Below are 21,042 nucleotides of genomic sequence, written 5' to 3'. Positions count from 1 at the left end.
CTTCTAACCAAGGATTCTAGGGATAGTCTGCACTAAAATCCCTGTGTCTATCTTCCAGGCATGGACCCTTCCTTGCACTCCGTGCCTCAGAAGCCAACTGCAGCTCTGGAAGGCCAATGCTCACCACCCTCCCAGGGTCCCTGAGCTCAGGAGGACCAGGGACTTCCTGCTGGAACAACTCAAACCCTTCAGCAGCTCCCCAAGCAAAGAGAGCCTTTGTTTGTGCAATTACCTAGTTTGAGATGCCATCTCAGGACCTGTTTCCCAGAAGTGACTTGCCCTCCCTTAACTGCCCATAATTCCTGCAACAGACAGGAAGCCCCCCTAGCTTTACCCAAAACACCAATTCTAAATACCCAGTTTTTGCAGGGGAACTGGGACTGCTGAACTGAGAAGAGAAAGGACAGGCTACTTCTGTGGCATGAGTCAGCTGTCTCCCCTGGGCTCCCTAATCATCACTAAGAAAGTCTTTGCTGACAACAGTGTTTGCAGATCCATGTGTGCCTGGGAGTGGTGAAAGCCCTGGGCACAGCAGCAGGGGCACCATGAGCCTCAGTGAGGAACAGGTACGCACCTTCTTAGATGGGAACCCCACTTTTGCCCACCAATACTTTGGGAAGAAGCTGAGCCCTGAAAATGTGGCAGGGGCCTGTGAAGATGGTTGGCTGGCAGACTGTGGCAGCCTGCGAGAGCTGTGCCAGGTGGAAGAGAGTGCAGCGCTGTTTGAACTGGTACAGGACATGCAAGAGAGTGTCAATATGGAACGTGTGGTCTTCAAGGTCCTGCGGCGCCTCTGCACCATCCTGCATGCTGACCGCTGCAGCCTCTTCATGTACCGCCAGCGCAATGGCATAGCCGAACTTGCCACACGGCTCTTCAGTGTGCAGCCAGATAGCCTCCTGGAGGACTGCCTGGTGCCCCCTGACTCTGAGATCGTATTCCCACTGGACATTGGGATTGTGGGCCATGTGGCTCAGACCAAGAAGATGGTGAACGTGCAGGATGTGGCAGAGGTGGGTGTCCTCCAGCCAGGGTGCAGAAGTATGCTCTGCCTTGGCATCCAGAGATTTCACAAGGACCTCAGGTCCAGGGCCAAGCTTCTTGCAGCTCACCCTTCCCTACCCCATCTGGTCACAGTGCCTAGTCTCCTGTCTTCCCCTTGCAGGACCTAGTCTTTCACGTTTCCAGTAAAGAGAAAGCGAGGTGGAGGGAGCTCAAAGGGAGCTTTAAGGGTCCCTCTTTTTCCCTATGTGGGCCATTCACACAGCTGCATAATTGTCACAGAAATACTATTAAAGAAACGTTCTCGTGGAGGCTTTTCAGACTCAGCCTCTGGCCTTGCCAAGGGTTCTGTATGTGGGGTTCAAGGTCAGGTCTCTTTTATACATGGTAAGCACAGTGAGGATCTAGAGTAATTTCAGTGATCATCGGGGGTGAAGAGTCTTCCCTGGGTGACTATAGTTGTCCGCACAGGGATCTGAAGGGGTCTGAAGGCTAGGGCTGGTATAGAAACCAGCAGCCCCAAACACCAGTCATGGCAGAGGCAGCTTTACCCACAAAGGGAGGGACCACACTGGTCCTGGAGGCAGAGAACCTGGGATCCAGGAAAGGGTGGGGATGGAGTGACAAGAAGAGTCAGGGGCCGGAATGGAAATGGACTTATTAACAGGCTCCATGGAAGCTGCTGGTCTGTGGCAGGTAGAACCAGGTCAGAGCTCCCATAGGCGGGAAGCAATGTGTGTCTGGACATGCTGAGTGAGGTACCCACTAGATATTGGCTTGACAACAGCTTAGGGAGGGGTCAGAGAAGGGTCAAAAAGTGAGTTCCGGGGATTAAGGAGCTCCACAGAAGGGTTGGGGAACAGTCTCCTTCTCCCTGCCTAGTCCCCTCCTATTTTTCTCCTTCTTCCTTCCTCAAGGAACCCAGGAAACCTCAGCACCTGCTGTATAGGTCAACCACATCTAGTTTGGAATCCCAGAGCAGGAGAAGGTCCCCTCCTAGATAGATCTCCCAGGGCAGTCACTACCCTCACTCCTGGCCAAGTAAGGCTGGGCAGGAGGGTGTTACAATCCTCTTATCCTTATCTGTTATAAACAGGCAGCCACCCAGCGACCTGAATCTGCAGGATTATCTTGGTCTTCACTTTGCTTCCTTTTTAAGAAATGGGTCATCCATGAGCCAAATGGAGCATAAATTACCAAGAAAGCAAGAAATTTGGTGTATAGGGAAGACCAGGACAGGACATTAATATTCTAGTGCTCCTGATCTACCCACCCTTCCTCATTTTCTTATCTTTCCATCCCTCTTGCCTCCTTCCCTCCTTCCTTCTTCCATTCATTCCCACTCTCCCCCTCCTTCCTCCATCCCACCCGCCTTCCGACAACTCTCAAATCATTGCCTCTACATGTCCCTGACTCTGGGACTGGACTTCCAACTGCCCCCATCCACACCAGAGTAATGGTGTTGCTCTGAGGGTCAGTTCAAGTTGCAGGGCTGTCCTAAATCCTCTACCTATGCCTACCCATGTCCTAAAGCCCCTCTCCAGTGTTTCTAGTCACTTTTGTGCCCTAGAGATACATTCTTGGTGGCAGGGACACCAGGCCTTCTCATAAGATGATTCTGTAAACTGCAAGTTCTGCTGGTTTGTATTGATCCCGGACTGGGGAAAAAGGAATAATAGTCAACGTTAGCAAAATCCAGATTTCCATTAGCTGCATCAGGACTCTTCATTGCTAAGGATGGGATTCTGGGTTCACATACTAGTTTTCAGCAAAAAACAAAACAAACAAAACAAAACAAAAACACAAAAAACACCAAAAAAAAAAAAACAAAACCACCGAGACAGACAGCACAGGATCTCTCTAACACATTTGGTGCCCTCCTTGCAAATGGTAAGCCACATGGTGGACATTTGTGGTAGTATGGAACACAGAATAGCAATACAAGACTGATGCAAATTTTTAGGTGCACATAGGTACTCACTACATCTGGACACACTTGTCTCCATTTTTTTCTTTTCTTTTTTTCTTTTTTTTAGCTGAGGACTGAACCCAGGGCCTTGCATTTGTTAGGCAAGCGCTCTACCACTGAGCTAAATCCCCAACCCTTGTCTCCAATTTTTACTGGTGAAACGTCTACTTCACCATGTGGTTGAAATGGTTAAACCAGACTGCTACTAAGCATAAAGAGACCCTGAGTATAGGTAGATACTGAACACATCTAAACCACGAGCACAGGCAGACCATAAGCCCAGGTGTACTGTAAATATAACTACTTCATTGATACAGCTATGCCATGAGCCCAGGTCTACTGTAAATGTAACTCCTTCACTGGTACAGCTATGCCATGAGCCCAGGTGTACTGTAAATGTAACTCCTTCACTGGTACAGCAATGCCGTGAGCACAGGCAGACCATAGCACAGGTAGAACAAGATCATAAAACAGAGCACAGGCAGCCTGCCCATAGCAAGAGTTAGCAAGTGTGGGAAACTGGCTCTCTGAGCCATGAGTATCCATGTTCTTGGCATTGAGGGACCCGGACTGCTAATGGTTCTGATGTGATGTTTATCTCTGAAGCCTTATCTTCCTGCCTGCTTCTAACTAGAAACACATCCTAGGATGTGGCTCTGTGGAGAAAAAAAGTATGTTTGAGGCTCTGCTCACATATCTATCCTGTGGAGAATCTACCTCTGAGTAGAGAACCTAAATCCATGGCCTAGGTCCCTTTAACTGCATCTGAGTGTAACAGCTGCCCCCAGGCTAAAAACCTGAATGAAAGATATTCTTCTAGGTCTCAGGTTCATTACAGTCTTTCTGATAACCAGCTTAGAACTGAGTAAGGTCTCATACTCCAAAACCACACACCCAAGAGCCCATAAAACCCAGAAAGTAGAGGATGGGGTCTCTGTCTTCCCCCTCAATATGTCAGAATCCAACAAAACAGCATGATCAGCTGCCCTGCTTAACTGTCTTCTGGAGAAATCTTTTAGCAGGAAGAAGGCCAAGACTGCATACATGATGTCAACCCAAAATACAAGTGGACAGAGGTTCACCAAAGAATAACTATATTTATTTGGCAATAGCAAATCATTGCAATGGGAATCCATATGTCCCGGCACACTCTTAATGTATTCAAGGAAGTTAAGATGGGGTAGGTTTCAAAGACAAAAGAGAAAAAAATCAGAAGCTGCTCCATACAAAGTTCATTGGTCTTCGGGATCAGAGGCAAGAGTCGGCAGCAGCTCACTGGAAAAGGTACCCACGCTGGACAGGTATTCTGTTCAGTGTGTCTTAAATGAATTGTTTCCATCCTAGGGACTATTAGAGATAAATTTTGGGTAGGTGTGGCGGTGCATGCCTTTAATCCCAGAACTGTGGAGGCAGAGCAGAGGCAGGTGGATCTCTGTGAATTAGAAGCCAGTCTGGTTCCAGCCTAGCCAGGGTTATATAGTAATACCCTATCTAAAAAAAAAAAAAAAAGAATAAACTTTGCTATAGAAATTTATGCATACCTTGGAAATGGAAAGCATGACAGAGGAAATATCCCCAGGGTCTTTGGAAAGTCCTTAAGAAAGTGTTTACCTCAGAGAAGAAGCATGAGTGTCCCCATGTCCTTTCATTACCTCCTGAGTCCAATTATTTCTTGGGATCTGACAAGAATTATTTAATCCTTTCATCATTAATTTTTATATTTCTCTCTTTGATCAAGAACATTCTTCAAAATAATCACTGATCAACTAACATGGAACTCACATTGTGTAAGTGATGCCAAGAGGGTCCTGTGCTGATGGGCTGCATGTGTGGGTGAATTGCTTAGCTGTTGAGGAAAACAGATAAACAGCTAGAAGTTAGTGTCAAGACTCTTTCAGTCATATTTGGCTAGCAGGAAGCCAGAAGGTGAAGTTCTCAGGACTGGTCCCCTGCATTTTGTAACTAAGCTCCATCTCATGAGGTACTGACTATCATCTCAAGGAGCTGGGACAACTGTCATTTTGTTAGGATATAAACTTCTATCCACACTTGACAAATAGCAGGTACAATTTTAAAAGCAGCAATACAAAGTAATGTTAACAATAATACAATAATCTCAGTTTTCATGTTATTTTATGGAGAAAGGTTTATCTATTTTATTTTATTTATTTACTTACTTATTTATTCATGGTTTGTCAAGACAGAGTTTCTCTGTGTAGCCTTGGCTGTCCTGGAACTCACTCTGTAGACTAGGCTGGCCTCAACTGCCTCTGTCTCCTAAGTACTGGGATTAAAGGCATGCACCACCACCACCTGGCATTTTTTATTTTTTTTATTTTTTGGAGGTTCTACATTTTATTACTGGACAAACTACTCCCCCAACTTAAAACAGGACCAAGTCTTCAGATTAAAATATTGAACTCCATGTGGTGTTTTTTAATAAAATAAAATATAATAAGATAAAACAAATGGGGATAGGACAAAATACTCAAACAAGAAAAAGAATCAAAGGGGGAAAAACACAAGAAATGCATATAGATGCCGAGACACATACATTTGCACACACAGGACTCCCATAAAAACACAAAACCGGAAGTCATAATATATGTATATGCAAAGGACCTGTAAGGTCTAAAAAAAAATATCCTGACTTAACATTATGAAACAAAGCACCTCCGAAGATTCTGTTGAGTTTTTCTGTTGGCCATCTACTGCTGGGCATGGGGCCTACCCTTAAGAATGATTTGTTCCCCCAGTGAGACATTCTTGGAGAAAACTGAAACTAATTTTTCATTTGCAAGTGGTTATCAATTGGAGATAGCTTCTCTTTTGGGTTAGAGATGGGGGCATGTGTCCACCTGTCCTTTTAGCTCTAGGATCCCATCTGTCTGGAGCAGACCCATACAGGCCCTGTGCATGCTGGCACAGTCTCTGTGAGCTCACATGTGTGCCAGCCTTGTTATGTCTAGAAGGCCTTGATTCCTTGGTGTTCTCCATCCTCTCTGGCTCCTACACTTTTTTCACCTCTTTTTCCACATAGTTTCCTGATCCCTGGGGGGAGGAATTTGATGGAGATTTCCCTTTTAGAGCATAGTGTTCCAAGGTCTCTCCATCTCTTCATATTGTCTGTCTGTGGGTCTCTGTGCTTGTTCCCATCTACCGCAGGAGGAGGCTTCTCTTATAATGGCTGAGCAAGGCACAGATCTATGAGTATAGAAGAACGTTGTTAATCATCATATTAATGCAAATCTAAGTTTTGAGGTAACCAACTAAACAAGTCAGATGGCCACAGAGGAGTTGGTGGGACTTGCTATGGTAAGTCCGCCTCTCCCTTGTTTTTTGTAACTGGGTCTTAATTCTCCAGAGGAGAAACCCAGAAACAGTGCATAGTCTTGGCAATAACACAGACTTTTCCTTATCCAACCAAGAGCTGGTCTTGTGCAAATTTACCACTTAATTAAAATTAATCCCATAATTAAAAAGGTATCATTTTAAAAGTCCATTTGTGTAATTTTGAGTAAAAACTTGTCTTGGTAAAGTTGCCAAAGTTACACACTGGGCGGACAAAAAGCTTTCTTGGCTCAGATTCTGTCAGTTCTGTTTTACCGTCCATTGGCTGTATAATTAACAATGTCATCATCCTTCTTACGAGCAAGGACAAATTAAAGGCACAGAGTCTTAAGATATGGTCTCATTCTGACTATAGTTTTTCATTCTCTTTTGTCATTTCTGCCTTTGTCTGTACCACGAGACCGTTTTGAAGACTTTCTATATTAAAAATTTATATCAAGTTGTCCAGATCTAGCTCATAGAGCTTTAGAAAGAGTAATTATTGACCTTAATAACTGAAAACTGTATCAAGACATTAGAGAAAACAGAAAGAATTTAGAATCCAGTCCAATCTACAGATTAACAAAATAGTGAGAAGTCAGTAAACAGTTATAATATGGTAATAGATTTCATTTTTCTTTAGATGTAATTCTTCTAGTTACACTCATATCCTTTCAAAAAGACTTGTTATGTGAGTTTTATCAAATTTGCCTCATCCAGTCTTAATATGAAGGGATGTGCCTAGTCTTATTATAACTTGATATCCTGTGTTTGGTTGATATCCCTGGGAGGCCTGCCCTTTTCTGAGGGAAATGGAGGAAGATAGATCTGATGGAGAGGGGAGGTGTCAGGGAGGAGACTGGGAGGTTGGAGGGAGGGGAAACTTTGTTCAGAATATAATGTATGAGAGAATTTTTTTTTAAACTGACTTACACAAATACAATTAGAAAAGTGATTTCTTATATAATAATCTCAGACCTAGGAACGCTGAAGCAAGAAAGCCACACAGAGGCAGAAACTAGACGTAACTGTGTTCCCTAGTCCCCTGGTCCCAGGCCTTCTACTTTAACTTGTTAATTGTGAAGGTTAGGCCCTCAAACCAGAATCCTGTGCACAATTTAAAATGTGTCATTTAGTTTGAAGGCAACTTCTATGGGAACACTTATTACTGATCCTCTGCAAAACAACTATGGGCCCAGAAGAAATAAAAATAACCTCAGATTCTTCTTAAATCTTAGAGGACCCAAGTGAGGAAAAAAGGAAATGCTTCCACCATTGCTTACAAAATTGTGTTTCATCAAATTGCTATAAGCTATAGAAAGCTTAAGCAGTTTTCTTAAATCTAGAAAAATATCTAAGAGCTAGTAAGACATAAAATCTGCTGGGCAGTGGTGGTGCACACCTTTAATCCCAGCTCTGGACAGGCAGAGGCAAGAGAATCTCTGAGTTTGAGGCCAGCCTGCCTGGTCTACAGAGTGAGGACAGCCAGAGCTACACAGAGAAACCCTGTCTCAAAATAGCAACAAACCTTGTTAAAAGCTGTTTTCCTGTATAACAGAAAACTCAATAAAGATACAACACACACACAAAAAAAAATTGTCTTCACAAAATATAGGACTTCTACTTCCTAGAGAAGTTATGAAAAGACAGAAAGATCCTATGAAGTGGATACATCTTGAAGGGATACTATTAAGAACAGCCTGGAAGGTGTGTGATGAAAAGTTGTGGAAACCATCAGATGTTGGAGGAACATATACAAACTATATTTGTGTAGCGTGTGTATACATCATGCTGCAGAGCATGCAAATCAAGATCAATGCCTTGAACAGGGACGTGGTGGTTATTCCAGGTTCAAACGTATTAGGGAAAGACCCGAAGAAAAACTGTCTTTCTGGGCCTTTAAAACAAACATTTTAGCATCCAGCTACAGTAGCAGAGTCAGAGATGGGGTGAGGTGGCGGGGTGACCAGAGCTGCCTGGAAAGTTGAGAGTGAGTCTCCATGTTAGTTAAGAACTTAAACAGAAACTTTAGTGCAGGGAAAGCTGCAGGTAGAAAATGATTGAAATTTTTGTTTTGTTTTGTTTTAGTTAAATCTATTAACATTGTATTTATTAGAAATTATTTATTTTTCTTATTTCTTTATTTCAATTAATTTATTAATTTAGCATCCCAGTCACAGTTCACCCCCTTCTCTCCTCCCAGCGCCTCTGCCCCACCCCCTCTGTCCCCACTCCCTAATATAGTCCTGCATAGAAATAGTTGAAATTTTCAGGAAACAATTGAGAACTAAAAATGAAAACTTCTTCAAAATTTGTACCAATTGGATCAATACTTCCAGAAATTTTGTTTTTGTTTGTTTGTTTGTTTTAACATTGTGGATTAGACTCTGGTTTTATATCAATGCTCTGTTTTAGAGAAACTTATCAATGTTTTAATGACAACTCACTTGATGACACAAAGTTCGTTTGTCAGATTTGTCCTTTAGAAACCTGTGGACTACTTTAGCCTTTAGTTCCAATACTGAATTCTTTCTCATACAAAAAACTCGTTTTCTCTGGTATCTTTTGCAGATAGAACTACATTTAACCAAGGTTTTTCTTTTTACTCTTATTCACTTTAATCTCTACTGAACTAAAGAGCTAACCTATGAAATAAACAATTTTAACTGTCTACCATGTACTCATTCTTCATGAGACTTTTAAAGACACTTACTGCCTGTCTGCATGCACACATGAATGCATGTTCACACATTCAGATGGTGGAGATAAGAGCTTGTGGGAATCAGTCTCGCCATGTGGGTGGTCAGGCTTGCTAGCAAGCGCCTTTAATCACTGAGCCATCCCACCAGCCAAGGAAATATTTTAGAATGTCCAGAAACATGTTTCTTTATACGGCAATTGATGTATCAGTATTTTAAGTTATTCAGAAATGACTTGGACATTGCATGAGTGTCAATTAATCCCATATACCATAGAGTAATTTTGAAATTACATTGAAAGTTCAAAATTAAGTACTTATTTACTTTCACCTAATTTACTTATTTTTAGCTAGTAAGTCTAAATTGTTTATGGCAACTGAGATATCAGTCTAGTATAAGAGTCATCTTTTTTTTCTTTTTCTTTTGTTTTGTTTTCAATACATCCCGACTGCTGTTCCCCCTCCTTTCAATCCTCCCAGTCTGTCCCTCCACCCCACCTTTCCTCTCCCTCAGATCCACTCCTCCTCCGTTTCAGAGGGTCATCTTAAGTTATCTCTCTGTCAAAGAAATGCCCTAAGAATTTGCTATGCTTTGGCACTCAAGAGCAATGGACACACTTGCATATTGTGTGTAAACATTCTTGGGTCACAATTCCACATCTGTGTGATCTTAAGCATCTAACAGAGAAAAAGTCAGGTCTGTAGTGTACTTAATGTTGACAACAGAAGATATGTTAGCTTTAATTAAGCCAATGATACTATATTAGCCTTGTTTATCAAAGAACTATACAGACAGATACCTTCATAGTTAAGGCTTCCTTCTGTGTCAAACCTACACAAAGTAGCAAACCCAGACAAAATCATACGCTAACCACTCTGAAGACTTAATTTTTGTTTTACCAACAAATTTAAGTCAACTTACTTATCAAAGATTTATTTAAATCATGTGAATGAAAAAGCTTTTGGATTAACATATTTTTAGAAAGCTTAGGTGTACTCAACTTATGAGCATTCATTTATCTCTAAGCCAATTAAAAACTCAGCTCTTAGTTTGGCTATTTGTCCCTGTGCTTTTCCAATCTTGGTCTCAACAATTCACACTCTTACAATCCCTCCTCTTTCTCCACAATTGGACTCCTGGAGTTCCACCTGGGGCCTGGCCGAGGATCTCTGCTTCCACTTCCATCAGTTATTGGATGAGAGATGGGAATGGAGGGGAGGGGCTGGGGAGAAGGGGGGGCGGGAGGTGGGAGGACAGGGGAACCCATGGCTGATATGTAAAATTAAAACACAAACATAATTTTAAAAATACATTATTTGAAAAAATATTAAAAAATTCAGCTCTTATAAATCTAATGTAGAAAAATCTCAGGTTCACTACACACACACACACACACACACACACACACACACACACACACACCACTACATAATCACACAGAGAAAAATAAAATCCAAAGTCTTTCTTTAGTTGGGAGCTGTGGGGGTTGCTAAATGAGTTAACATTGTGTCCTTTGGTCACATTTATCTGTAAATCTTGATACTATCACGTTATATACTTTTTTGGTCTGGATTGGGTGGAGTTAAGCTTAAGCTGCAAGTGACCATGAGGAGGTCCTCACTCAGAAATGACAACCCCAAAAGCAGATCCGTGAACTGGAGCTGATAAAGAATTGCTGGTTGATGTTGGGCATGGTGGCACACAATCTTTAATCCCAGCACATAGCAGGCAGAGTGTGCAGATTTCTTTGTGTTAAAGGCTACTCTGTTCTACACAGTGAGTTTCAGGTCAGTTTTTGCTAGCATCAATGGCCTCCACAGCAGACAAGTAGATGAGTATTTATGAGGCTGGGTGAGTAAATGAATGCAGGTAAATGGGTGAGGAGTGAATAAGTGGATGAGTGGGTAGATGTATGAGTGAATGAATGAAGTGAGTGGATGAGTAGGTAGGTGAGTGAGTGGGTGAGTCAATGAGTTGGTGAGTGCTGCAGAGCTGCACTGGTGCCTGACTGGCCAGGGGAAAAACCACACCATTGTAGCCAGGACAACGGAGTAGAAGGACGTGGAAGGACAGACTGAGCCATGGTACAGTAAGAGCCTCAGAGCAGAGATCAGACTGAGGGTCAGGGTCTCCAGGATTTCTCCCCATCCTTACCAAAGAGATGAGAGCCCCTTATTCTGTGCACATAGTCTCACCCCTTCTCCTACTTATCATCCCCCTAAATGTCACAGGGTATCCTCAGGCTTGACCCAGGACATTATGTACCCCTGTCCCTTCCCTGTAGTAGCTTCTCGCTAGGGGGTTCTATTCAGCCGCAGAATCAGACCAGGACTCAGCTCTGAGTACAAGACATGGTGAGGTTGAAATGTATCTGGACATGATAGATCCATGTCCCAAAAGATGACAGAGTAACGGGGGGTGGCATCTTGATTCAGTGATGGAAACTTGCAAAAAGCCTTGGGCTCTGTCCCCAGCACTGCAAGAGTGCAGAGAAGCTTAGTGTTCACGGCCAACGAGGAGAGCATGGGAATCACTACTAAGTGTCTCTGGAAGGAGGTGCTCTGCAGCTGGCACTTTCTTTGAGCTGCCAACCAACTCCCAAATAAAGACACGGAGACTTATTATTAATTATGACTGTTTGGCCTTAGCTTGGGCTTGTTCTACTAGCTCTTTTAACTTAGTTTGGCTCTGGGGTGGAGAATATAGCATTGTAACAGTGATAATGAGCAAAGTTCACTTTAGGTCACCCAGAAAAAGGCTGGACGGTTTGGCTGTTTTAACCTTTTCCTATGTGTCCTCCTTTGAAGGACGAGTCTGGAGGAGTGCAGTGGTCATTTAAAGGGACAGGTGTTTCCCCTACATGCAAATCCTCCCTATACACTTTTCCCAGCTACCAAAGGAAGCTAGGCTGTCTGGGTTATGGCTTCAGGAGACCCAGAGATGTTTGAGGTAAAGGAGGGATGCAGATGGTTAGGGCTCAGCAGAATAGGATGGGTCTTAGCTCAGACAATGAGCGTGAAGAAATGGATCTTGGAGAAGTCTGCTGGGCAAGAAGTTCCCAGATGCTCACATTATCTGTGGTTCATGTGCATTTATAATTTGACAGTGAAGAGTTCAACTCAGATTCTGCAGGAACCTGAGTGTCTTCCAACGTTACCCACTTTTGAGGCTATCAAATATTCTGAGCAGGAGGTCATGGGGAGCAGAGAAGCCCTAAGTGGACAGTGGAGTGGAAAGAGAGGCAGACAAAGGTCTCTAGAAGCTCCTGGAGACACCAGGACAGGGAGGGAGGCTGGAAGCCGCGGGGCTGCATGCCAACTTTCAATGCGAAATGCACATTTTCATCACATACATAGAAAAGACTTGCATCCGAGGTGAAGTAAAATGGGACACCATCTACATGGGAGTCTTGGGGCTATCATTACAGGAGGTGCAGGATCAGCTGGGCTGAAGGGCCAACCAAAGCCATGGCATCCCTGACTGACTGAAACACATGCATGAATAGCAGGGTGATGGAAATCAAGGAAAGGTAGAAATTTGGCTCTGAGGGAGCATTATGCTTAAGGCTAGAAGGAGGCTTGTCCCAGGGATCTCTATATTCTTGTCTCACCTGTGGGTTCATAGAGGGAAAGTCAAAAGAGAAAATGCTAGCCAGACTTGGCATAGATATCCCCAGATATCTGTATCCCCAACCTCACTTAAAACCAGCTTCTCAGAGAGATTCAGAGAGAGCCAAATCTGCCAGAATGGACAAGCCCTGTTTCTGTCTGACCTCTGGCCCCGGGCCCTAGCACTTCTTTAGTCTCTTTCTTAAGATTCTTGTCTTATGAGGATCATGAGAAACCCATAAAGATACCAAGATTCTGTGGGTGTAGGCTATGGGGTGAAGACCCCAGAGCAGTGTCCTGAGTGGGAAAAATATTTGGTATCTGAGAGACTGGTGAGGCTGGAGCAGGTTACTTCAATGTAAAGATAGTGACTGTATTACTGGAACCAACACGAGACATGGATAGGAAGATTGGAAACCTGGTCAAGAAGGCAGAGAACCCAGGAAGGCAGATGCCACAGAGAAGAGGGCATGACAAATTAAAGGGGTTTGAGAGCATTTTATTTATTTATTTATTTGAATTAGTTACTTTTAAAATTATTTCCATGATTTATTTGCTGAGTGCACACAAGTAATATGTGAAATTACCCAATTCAATATTTTATTTAAATTGTCACATACTGGTAAGTTACTATGTTATTTAATATTTCATTTTAACAATATTTCATCAATATTTCTAAAACTATTATACAGACACATCATTTTTGAACTATTTACATATTGTCTATTTTATTTTAATAGTGATAAATATCCATTATTTTATATAACAAGTAAAATTTTCCAATACTCATAAGCATATGTAACTATTAGTGTCCATCTCTTAGGATTTTTAAATGATTACACAATAGAGTATTACTAAACTGTTAAAAACAATGACATCATGAAATTTGCAGGCAAATGGATGGAACTAGAAAAATCATCCTGAGTGAGGTAACCCAGATCCAGAAACGTGGTATGTACTCACTCATAAGTGGACATGACCTGTAAAGTAAAAGATAATCACGATACGATCCACAGACCCAAAGAGGCTAAGTAACAAGGAAAGCATTTTAAAACCACAGCCTTGATCATATTTAGTTCCCAGCAGGGGAAGGAAATGCAAAGGGAGAGCAATGAATAGAGTGAGGTTCCTTGGTGGAGGCCAGGCCAAGAAAAAGAAGGGAGACCCCAGGCTATTCTGTGGTTTTGTTTGCAAAATGGGCTTATATGGTGTATAGATGAGACGGAGCCAAAGTGAGGTCTCAGACATGGGGAGAAATGTGGCCAAAATAAAGCCAATAAGAAAAGCAAAACTAGACCACCACTGTGCTGGCTGGTTCTGTGTGTCAACTCAACACAAGCTGGAGCCATCAGAGAGGAAGGAGACTCAACTGGAGAAATGCCTCCATGAGATCCAGCTGTAAAGCATTTTCTCAATTAGTGATCACTGGTGGGCAATGCCATCCCTGGGCTGTTGGTCCTGGGTTCTATAAGAAAGCAAGCTGAGCAAGCCAGGGGAAGCAAGCAAGTAAGCAGCGCTGCTCCATGGCCTCTGCATCAGCTCCTGACTCAGGGTTCTTGGGCTGTGTGAGTTCCTGTCCTGACTTCCATCAATAATGAACAGCAATGTGGAAGCATAAGCCAAATAAACCCTTTCCTCCCCAACTTGCTTTTGGTCCTGGTGTTTCATCACATCAATAGGAACCCTAACTAAGACAACCACCTAGTATGGCCTGTGTGCCTTGCTCATTCCGAGTCACATTGGTAGACCTCTGTGCCTCATTTGAGGATCAAGTGTTCTTCATCTGTGTCAGTGGTTCTTAATCTTCCTGATGCTGTGACCCTTTAATACTCCTCATGTTATGGTGACCCCAACCATAAATTATTTTTGTTGCTACTTCATAACTAATTTTGCCACTGTTATGAATTGTAATGTAAACACCTGATATACAGGCTATCTGATATGCAACCCCTATAAAAGGGTCATTTGACCCCCAAAGGGTTCACAACCCATAAAGTTGAGGACCACTGATCTAAGAGTCAACTATGTGGACCTGTGTGAACCATCTGAGAATCAAGTATGTGTATCTCTGGATCATATAAAGGTCAAGTGTGGACCTGTGTGCACCATATGAGGGTCAATGTGAAGATCTGTGTATATCATCTGAAGGTAACCTCTTGCTCTGTGCAGAAACACTTCAGTATGCCTTGGTATACTGCTTCTAAAAGCAACCTGCAGATCAGGATTAGCCTCTAGCACTAGTGGTTAGTCAGGAGGTCAGCATGTCCAAATCACCAGGTATACAATGTCTCGAAAAGGGTACCCAGGCAAATTTCTTCCTTGGGAGGATTCACCATTTCATTTCCACATGACCAAAGCCATGTAGCTACAATTTAGCCAGGACAAGTTAGTGATCTTCTAGACAAGATGTGAGTGCCACCTCTGTCAGGACTTGCTGCTCACCTTCTCTGAGATCATTCATATGCTGATTTAGCTCCAGCGAGGTGCCACTTGGCAGCCAGGTGGCTTCTCCAAGGAGGGGAAGAGTTGTGAGGTATTTCTGCTAGGAGTTCCTGATTCTAACTTAGTACCCTGAGCCCGGTGCAAATGACCCACTCCTTCAGGGGCAGAGCTTGAGTGCAGGGCTGGTGGACAGATCCCAAGATACAGGAAACTCTCAACTCCAGCTCCCCAGCCACATATGTCTTAGTGGTACTGTGCCGTAACAAGCCACCAATCACAACAGAGTCCATCCTTCATTCAGTCATAGTTATCTTTCCAGGAAGAATGTGCAGCAGGTTTGGAGGGGGCTGGAGGTAGAAGGAGACAGTCACCTGGGCTGGAAGTCTGAAGGTAGGCAGTGGGTAGATTTGAGCATCCAGGAGACCAACTTTGCCCAAAAGTAGACAGTGTTAGCGGACCTTGTAGGGGCTATTTGGGAGGAAATCTTGGGAGACTTCTTAGGAATCAGTGGTGAGGTAAACTAGGAAGAACCTTAGAACCTGGCTGAACTCTCTTTGCCCAGAGACTGTGTCCTGAGTTCAGAGGTAGGGCTACTGGACATTGTAGTACATTGTAAACTGTGACCTCCTAAGAGGGCGGGCTGCAAAGCACATCAATAACCTCCCTCCTCTCACGGTAGTGTCCCCACTTCAGCTCCTTTGCTGATGAGCTCACCGACTACGTGACAAGGAACATTCTGTCCACACCAATCATGAATGGCAAAGATGTCGTGGCTGTGATCATGGCAGTGAACAAGCTGGATGGCCCGTGCTTCACAAGTGAAGACGAAGATGTGAGTGTCCAGGAGATGTTAGAAACCCATGTCTTCACATGTGTTTGCTCTGTGTGTCTGTGTATGTACCACCTCCCAGCATGCTTTTGCTCATCTGCATGTCACCGTCTCTATTCATGTGGTTATGTGAGCCATGTCCCTTGATAAGTCTTGGTCTGCTAATCTGAGTGTGTGAGCTGTGCTCATCCAGATGTATAAGCCATGTCCCTCAAATCAGGTGTTACTGTTTATCTGGGTGTGTGGGCTACACTATTGGTGAAATTATTAAGGCCACTCCACGTAGTTAAAAGGGAGGTTTATTTTGTAGGGTAACTTACAAATGAAGGGGTAGGTTGCAGGGTCTGGCAAAGGTATAGTGCAGTCCCGCGGTGTTCTCTGGAGAACTCTGCTCGGTCTACCTCCTGCGTCCAGCGTCCCCGAACCAAGAGAGCGACCTCCTCTTGATCCTCGGTCTTCCACTCCCTCCTCTGCCCCGCCTTGTGGGCGTGATCATTACTGAAGCCTCAATGGGGGTTGGAACTTCCAGGCCAATGCTGGGATGGCTATCCACTACACTACACTCCAGCTGTTCTTCTTGTTGTGTATGAGTCATGTCCCGCTGCATGTCTTTGTGTGTGAGCCATGTCCCTGCCCCACAGGACTGAGTTTGTGTGTGCAAGTCCACACCCATGAGTGATAAGTATAGCCTATCAGTATGTTTGCATGTATGTGGCAATTCCTCCAGGATCTTTGAGGTATGTCTCTTTTCTGTACATATGTCCTTGAACATCTGGATTTCTGACTAATGTTATGATTGTTCTTTCAGGTTTTCACAAAGTACCTGAATTTTGCTACATTAAACCTGAAGATCTATCACTTAAGCTACCTCCACAACTGTGAGACACGCAGAGGCCAGGTACCTGTATGCCCTGACTGGTCCTTCCCCAGCCTTCCACCCTTCTAAACAGCCTTCTCTTCACAAATGGCCAAGACACTGTACTGTTCAATCAAAGCGTGACTCTGTCCTAACAGGTCCAGATGTTCCTATCCATGTCATTGCCCATACAAAACTAAGTAGGGGCAGGGATGCTGTGCTTACCTAGGCAGTCAGATCATGAGGCAGAAACTGGAAAGGTCCTCTGCTCATTTATAGTGGCCTAGTAGGTACAGCTTCTTGCAGAGCCACAGACACACCCCACTCTTCTCAGATACTGCTGCAAACATTTGGAGGAACCAGAGTGAATTGTAAATTAACTAAGCACAGAGTCTCTCCTTATGGGATTAGGCCTGACAGAGAATCTGGAATCTGTTTACTTTGCACGTAATAGAAAATTGAGTGTCCAGCAGGGTCAGTGTGCTGGGGTTTTGAAACACATATCAATGTGCCATAGGCTACAGCACAAGAGTTCAGATGAGGTCTCAAGGCAAAGTTCTCCAACCTGAGTCTCAGCCTGTGGGAGCATTTGAGAAATCCCAAACAAGCTGAGTGTGACAATGCATGTCTGTATCCTAGCACTCATGAGTCAGAGGCAAGGTGTCTTAATCAGTGTTCTATTGCTATGAAGAGACACCATGACCACAGCATCTCTTATAAAGGAAACATTTTACTGGGGCTCGATGACAGTTTCAGAGTTTTAGTTCATTGCCATCAAGATGGGAAGCATGGTAGCATGCAGGCAGGCCTGGTACTAGAGAAACTGAGAGTTCTATGTCTGTAGTTGGAGACCTTCTCTCCAGCCCCTGCCAAGCCCTGTTAGTCCAACAACCCACTTGTAAAATAAACACACAGACATTTGTATTATTTAAACTGCTTGGCCATTAGCTCAGGCCTACCACTGTCTAGCTCTTACTCTTATATTCAGCCCATTTCTATTAATCTATACTTTGCCACGTGGCTCATGGCTTACCTGTACCACAAGTTTAAGGATAGCCTGGAAATACATAGCAAGACCTTGTCTCAAAGAAAGGGGGCCAGGGAGGGAGGGAGGAGTGGGGGGGGGAGAAGAAGAGGAAGAGGAAGAGAGGAGAGGAAGGTAAAAGGGAGGAAGGGAACTATCTTGAATGGGTAGTGGCACATTCTGTGCCGAAAGCTAGGAAAGTCAGCTACACACAGGCTTTGGGGAAATGTAAGATGGCAAGTTACTTTGTGTTTTCCAAACTTCTTGTTCTGCCTGTGAGTGCTGCCATACCTTGGCTACCAAATATAGAAATGTGAAATGTCAAAGGAGAGAGTCAGAGCCAGGGTTGGGGGCCACTGAGACCATCTTGATGGCTTGTCGCTTGTGGTACTGGTCACTTGTCAAGAGATCTCCGGTTCAGATACTTCAGGTTCAAGGCAGAGCCTGGATCCATTGGTCTACCAAACTTATGGTCTATATGGGGGTACAGGACAAAAACCCAGGGAGAAGAAAGGCCCAGGGTCCTTTCAATTCCAGCTGGACCTTTGCAGAAAGTACCCAGGTATGACTCTGAGGGGAGAGGAGAAGTGTGAGGCTGAGAGAGAAGAGTCAGGTAGAGAAAAAAGGCCTGCCACAGGAGGAACTGAAACCGCAGGGAGACCACAAAAGGGCCGGAGTGGGGGAAGGGCAGCAAAGTAGAGCGTCGGGACTAGTTGGGCTGTCAAAGAACTGTGGGGATGGCAAAACCAGTGAGGGAGACTGTCTGGAGGAGTCAGGACTGGAGGCAAGAAGCCCAGACCATTCTGGGATGGGAGGGGCATGTGGGCTGAAACAAGTGGAGCCCCGAGAATAGTTCAGAGCGGGGAAATGATGATGGGCTGATGGGAAAGGAAAGGGAGGGAACAGTGAGCTTGTTGAAGGCACCACAGAGGTAAGTAGTCATTTATAGGTCTTAACCTTCATTGTACTGTCAGAAGAAAAAGTAGAGAAAGGAGTATTCCTTTCTCCTCCATACCCACCACATAACCCATAACCCACAACAGTGATATATATATATACAACACAACACACAAAACAGATGCATACACCCCAGAGATAAGCCACCCACAATCCACCACAACACACACAGCACAGAGCCACACACCATGCACTATATACTTGTTGTCTGCTCTACACCATCAAATGCACATCACCATTTGCATTTCAGATACAATTCATACATACATACATACATACATACATACATACATACACACACACACACACACACACACACACACACACACACACACATATCCCCACATGGCTCTCACACAGCTACAGAGGACTGTTCTCTCTACCCCCTATCCCAGATGACTTAGTCAGTGTTTTATTGCTGTGAAGAGACACCAGGACCATGGCAACTCTTAGGAAAGAAAACATTTCATTGGGGCTTGCCTACAGTTACAGAGGTTTTGTCCATTATCATCATGACAGGGAGCATGGTGGCACACAGGCAGACATGCCCTGTGCCCACCCCCACAAATAACAAATTCAAAGCAACAACAATAACAACAAAAGGAAACAGTAAAATGGTAATTTTGAATGAAATGTCCAGAATAAGCAAAAGGATAGAGACAGAAAGTTGACATTGCCATCTGGGGCTGGCTGTGGAAGGGTGAAGGGTGACTCCAGCAGGGTGGGTTCTGCTAGCGCACACAATTTCAAACGGACACAAACAACCACACCTATGAGGGACCCAGACTGATTCTGAGGTTCCAGGAGCCACTCAGTTTTGACTTAGTCTATCAGGAGAGTGGAGAGAGAAGAATGTCTTTCTTTAAGTGAAGATAGAACTATGTGTATAGGAGAAGATGGCTGGCCATTCTTATGCAAACCACTACACCAGGTGTGCCCAGGTGTCCTGTACTGCTCACTTCCTGCCTGCACTCACTTATTCTTGTGAGGAAAGTGGATGCTGTCCCTAACTGCTGCCCAGCCATCTTCTCCTATACACATTTCCTCAGCTTTTCCTCTTTCCTTCTGTCCCAGAATGCCATCCCAAATCCCACAGTGCTCAGTTGTCACATCTTCTCAGGCCCCTCTTGTTCAAGAAAGTTTGTCATATCTGCCTGTTTCCCATGACCTTGATAGAGAAGCTTGGCTCGCACTGTTTGTGGTGTTGGAATTGCTCTGATGTCATTCTTGTGATTAGACTTGGATGACTGGGCTTTGGAGGCTAAAGGCCTTTCCGCTGCATCACATGGGGTGCTTCCATCATAGGACCTACCAGAAAAGCAGTAAACAGTAGCCATGCCACCACATGTCTGCAACTTTCTCAACCATAAAGTCACCTGAATTTTTATCCTTTGCTTTCTGAAGGAGGTCATTGCTCATACCATGCTTAGGAATGGGAGGCACACCCCTCCTTCAGAGTGGAGCATCTAGAAAATTTGTTTGTACTCATCATTTATTAATTTGCTTAATGATTTATTTATGTCTAGACTCATGGGTATTTATTTTATGATTTAGGTTACCATCCAGTATTATTCTATTCATTACATTTTACAGACTGTTTTACTGTCTGGTCCTTCAGCTGGCTCCTGTGACTTTTAATATGTTTTACCACTGTGCGATTCCCAGGCTTCTCTGGTATGCTTCCTGCCTCTGTCCTAAAACCCATCATTTCTCCAAGAAGCCCTGATCCATGTGTTGGAAAGCTCTGTTAGAAGCTAAGATCTCAGTACTCAGTCTTTTTGTTGTTGCTCCAAGGCCCCACTCACCTGACAGAGAAAGATTATGTGTGCTAACCCATATGTGCATACACAATAGGTGTATACACATATAATCATCATATCTGTATAAAATTAGACATAATTTCTGATTGATGTTTCCAGCCCTGACCCATTGCCACAGAGATCTTTCTCATCTTCTTGGTATATACCCTCAACAGAGTGTCCTGGCTCCTCTAATCTACCTTTGGTGGGTACCTCTAAAATGTATGAATTTTTTTTTAATCAAAGATATTACTCTTCACTCCTATGAAAAGAGCAGAGCACAGAGATTGTACAACCCCCTTTACCTTCTATCCTAAAAATAAATCAGCACCTTCTCCCTGCCTCTACAGTGCATGGTACACTTAAATGCTCTTGGTCTACATTCTTTCTTGTTTAGTTTTAAGGATATGTAAATATGTGTATGTATGTATATATATTCTTACACACACATATCTGCTTACATATATATCCTTACATATGCATATATCCTTATACATACATACACGTATACAGACTGACAGACATAT

At 43.8% G+C, this 21,042-nt stretch overlaps 1 protein-coding gene across 1 annotated transcript in view; it reads left to right on the top strand.

The window, feature by feature from the left end:
* The first annotated feature begins 485 nt into the window (after positions 1-485).
* Positions 486-21,042, top strand: part of Pde6b (phosphodiesterase 6B) — a 42,934-nt gene continuing 22,377 nt past the window's right edge. The window contains exons 1-3 of the mRNA XM_036201122.1: positions 486-1,013; positions 15,730-15,882; positions 16,688-16,777. Of these exons, the coding sequence (XP_036057015.1) occupies positions 546-1,013; positions 15,730-15,882; positions 16,688-16,777 (711 nt within the window). The 5' untranslated portion in view covers positions 486-545. The remainder of the gene's footprint in view (positions 1,014-15,729; positions 15,883-16,687; positions 16,778-21,042) is intronic.

The sequence above is a fragment of the Onychomys torridus genome, chromosome 10, assembly GCF_903995425.1.
Source record: "Onychomys torridus chromosome 10, mOncTor1.1, whole genome shotgun sequence".
NCBI lineage: Eukaryota > Metazoa > Chordata > Mammalia > Rodentia > Cricetidae > Onychomys > Onychomys torridus.
The sequence above is the reverse complement of the archived record's forward strand: the minus strand, read 5'-3'. Positions and strand labels throughout refer to the sequence as shown.